At 36.5% G+C, this 3643-nt stretch overlaps 2 protein-coding genes across 2 annotated transcripts in view; one reads left to right on the forward strand and one right to left on the reverse strand.

Annotated features, from left to right (window-relative positions):
• LOC123010279 (angiotensin-converting enzyme) overlaps nucleotides 1-3643 on the reverse strand; it is a 53956-nt gene that overhangs the window by 17112 nt on the left and 33201 nt on the right. The window contains exons 7-8 of the mRNA XM_044407021.1: nucleotides 2095-2338; nucleotides 1947-2045 (exon numbers count right to left, since the gene is read on the reverse strand). Of these exons, the coding sequence (XP_044262956.1) occupies nucleotides 1947-2045; nucleotides 2095-2338 (343 nt within the window). The remainder of the gene's footprint in view (nucleotides 1-1946; nucleotides 2046-2094; nucleotides 2339-3643) is intronic.
• On the forward strand, nucleotides 653-1920 carry LOC123010282 (proline-rich protein 4-like). The gene is made up of 2 exons (XM_044407024.1): nucleotides 653-788; nucleotides 848-1920. The coding sequence occupies exons 1-2, from the start codon at nucleotides 777-779 to the stop codon at nucleotides 1829-1831; spliced, it is 996 nt and encodes a 331-aa protein (XP_044262959.1). The 5' UTR covers nucleotides 653-776; the 3' UTR covers nucleotides 1832-1920.

The following is a 3643-nucleotide window of genomic DNA, read 5'->3' on the forward strand; positions in this document are numbered from 1 at the left end:
CTACTACTTAATTACATGCAGTTTTTCCGAAAATAGAAAAATGGAGGTTAGTTTATTAATTCAAATTATAATTTTAATTAAAACTTTAGGTACTAAAGTAATTCTAAAGTAATTTAATTAATTCTGATTTAGACACTAAAGAACCACTTGGTCACAAAGCCATTAATTAATAAATTTTGGCTTAAAATTATTTTTTACAATTTAGGAAAGTGCAAATTTATTATACATTCCAATTAATTTAGTAATCAGTGCATTGTCGGTACCGTAAGATTTTATATAATTAAAAAAAAAATATGGAAAAATATAATTCAACTATTTAAAACCCAGCTTCCGGTTTTGCATAATGACCTGCTTTATTTAAATTAGTCCAAAAAATATTTTATTTATTTGAATCAAAAAATTGATAAATTCGTAATTAACCGAACTTTCTAGCCAGACATGCTTAAATGTTTAATTATTTTTCATCTAAATGAATAATTAATGATCCTAAAACTAGTAGACGGTAACGGAGAAGAATCGAAATTTCGATTTTCGCCCATATTGAAGGTAATGACAGTGATTAAAAAATGTTATCAAAGTCCAGTTTAGGGAAAAAATGTTTGTTTTGATGCCTCAAACGACCTCGAGATTACTCAATTCGTGCTAACTTTCGAGGAAGAGGGGTGTTTTGTTTGTGGATCGTTCAGCGCCCCTCTCAGCGAAAGTATGGAAGCTCCTATAAAAGTACCATTCATGGTTAGAGATCGCACAGTCGGGTTTAAAAACGTCAAACGGCAATGAAGTTCCTGGTAAGTGTGCGTGTTAGTGAACCCGGGTTCTTGAGTGAAACTTTTGGTACTACTTTCAGGGTTATTCAGCGCTTTGCGCGCTCCTAGTCTTGGCAAGCGCTGATAACAGCAAAGACACAGCCGACCAGCCTGATAAGAAGCAAGAAAAACGCGGCCTTGAATTGGGGTACGGCGGGGGCCACGAGCACGAGCACCATGTGAAGACAGTCACTGTGTACAAAAACGTACCAGAGCCGTACCCCGTCTACAAGGAGGTACCAGTCCCGGTGGAGAAAAAGGTACCGTACCCGATCACCGTCCACGTACCCCAACCCTACCCCGTGGAGAAGAAAGTAGCAGTACCGGTCAAAGTATCAGTCAAGGTACCAGTACCCATCCATAAACCCTATCCGGTAGAGAAACCCGTTCATGTCCCAGTCAAAGTCCATGTTGATAAACCGTACCCTGTCAAGGTACTAGTACCACAACCGTACCCTGTTGAGAAAACCATCCATGTACCGTACCATGTACATGTACCACAGCCATACCCCGTCGAGAAGAAGGTACCATACCCGGTGAAAATCCCAGTTCATGTACCTAAACCCTACCCTGTTGAGAAAATAGTACCATACCCGGTTGAGGTTAAGGTTGACCGGCCATACCCTGTCCATATACCCCAACCTTACCCGGTTCATATCGAGAAGAAAATCCCGTACCCGGTCCATAAACCGGTACCATACCCGGTTAAAGTACCCGTAGAGCGACATATTCCATACCCGGTGGAGAAACCAGAACCAGTTCCGGTTAAAGTAACATACCCGGTACCATACCCCGTCGAGAAAACTATCCCAGTACCGGTGGAAAAACCGGTACCTTACCCGGTCAAAATCCCCATTTTCAACCCGGTACCATACGAAATCACCAAGAAGGTACCAGTTGAGGTTGAGAAACCAGTGCCAGTACCTGTCAAAGTACCAGTTCCGGTTCCGGTTCATGAGGAACATCACGAGATTGGTGGAGGAGGACAAGAAGAGCATGGATTTGGGGGCCATGGAGGGTACTAATGGTACCACTTAGACGTTTCTTTTGTACTTTTGTATCAGTATTACTGTTTTGCTTTGTGATGTTTGTTATTAAAACGACTTTTCTATTATTTAGTTTTTTTTTGGTTGTACTTACCTCAAATAAGGGATATTGGCCGGGATGTGGTATTTGGCACCCGGGTCAAAGTCCTTCTCCGAGCGCAAAACCGGTGGTTTAATCCCCATATACTGTTCACTGGAACCAAAAAATAGTACTTTTGGTGGTACCACTTATTTCAAAGTACCTCAAACGCCACCAGTGGCAATTAAACTGTTCTTTTCCCACATTTCCGTTAAAGACGTCGTACCTCCATTTATCAACAACGTAGGCAAAGGGCAAAAAAACGACCTTATCAAGGGCCATCAAGTACAGATAATTGATATCAACCGAGGAATCGGCCACCGAATTTTGCAACAATCCCAAACTTTGTAAATGTTTCGGTGTCCCAACTGAAAGTCCCACTGCCTCGCCGATCGCCTCGTGAAAAGCTGAAATTGCAAGGAAATCGCATTAAAATAGTTTCGCTTTAATTAAATGTAAGAAAGTTACGTAGCCTATATGTGCAAGACTTTCACTGAATTCGCTTGGATGAGACCGTTTTGATGATGGAACCCGCATAACACATACCGGAAAACTAATTCCTAATTAGTGTTACCGGAAAAAAATCAAATATGGCGCGAGAGATGATCGCAGTAATTTATACAGGGTGTTCAAAAAAGATTGTAAAATATTTCGGGAAGTAATAGTATGGACTAAAACAAACAAAAAAGTCTTAATAAACATGGATCCGCAATGTAACAGTTTTGGAGATATCGAAAATTATTCGTTTTTGGAAACATTTTATTATTTTATTGTGGTTCATACTACCTTCTTAAATGTTTTACAATCTTTTTTGAACACTTTGTAGAGTGATTGTGGCTTTTTTCCGATCGAGTGAAAATGAGATAAGATCAAAATCGGTAATTGCGAAATTAGAAACACTTTGTGATAAAATTTTATCTATTTGCGAGCTTTCTAATTGGTAATTTGACGAGAAAATTGGTAAAGCCGGGTTAGGGGGACTCTAGGTGAGTGTAGAATCTCAAGTGCTAGTTTGACATTGGCCAAGAGTGGGGGAAGTCAGGTTAAAATAATAGTTCCAACTTTAATTATTTTTCAACTCAAATAATTACAAAACTTTTTAAACGTTATCTTAATTACAATTAATTACGAAGTACTAAAGTGAAAAAGTGGCTGTAATTGATAGGTTCTGTAATAATAACCTCTCTTCCTGGATTAATTAACTTAATTATATTTAATTTTGTTGTAAGTTGGAATTAAAATTAAATTTCTCTAAAAGTTTGATGACTAATTAAGAATGATTATTTTGACTGATTTTTAGAAATAAAAAACGTTGTTAATTGATTAAAATTATAATCAATTAATACTTAATTAATAAATAATTTGAACCTAATATAAAAATTTCGAAGTACTGAGAGTTTAAATTTTGCACTTTGACTCTATTTATTTCTGTTGGAAAAATAATTTTCCATTTTTTTTTGCTACAGACTATTAGAAGAGGAAACAAGAAGGCTGTATCGTAAATTGAAACTCGGTTTAATGTTATTTGTGGCTTTTATTGGCAATTTTTGTACCTTCACAAAATAATTATTATAAAAAAAACATATACAAGATCATCAGTATCATTAAATAGACATAAAAAAATAATAATTAAAAATTGTTGCTTTTAAAATTTGTTTTCAACCAATGATTCATAATTTACTTAATATAAAAACTAACTTTTCTTTGAATAA

The sequence above is a fragment of the Tribolium madens genome, unplaced genomic scaffold (assembly GCF_015345945.1).
Source record: "Tribolium madens isolate multiple individuals breed KSU strain unplaced genomic scaffold, Tmad_KSU_1.1 Scaffold_7;HRSCAF=85;Tcas5.2_LG10, whole genome shotgun sequence".
Taxonomy (NCBI): Eukaryota; Metazoa; Arthropoda; class Insecta; order Coleoptera; family Tenebrionidae; genus Tribolium; species Tribolium madens.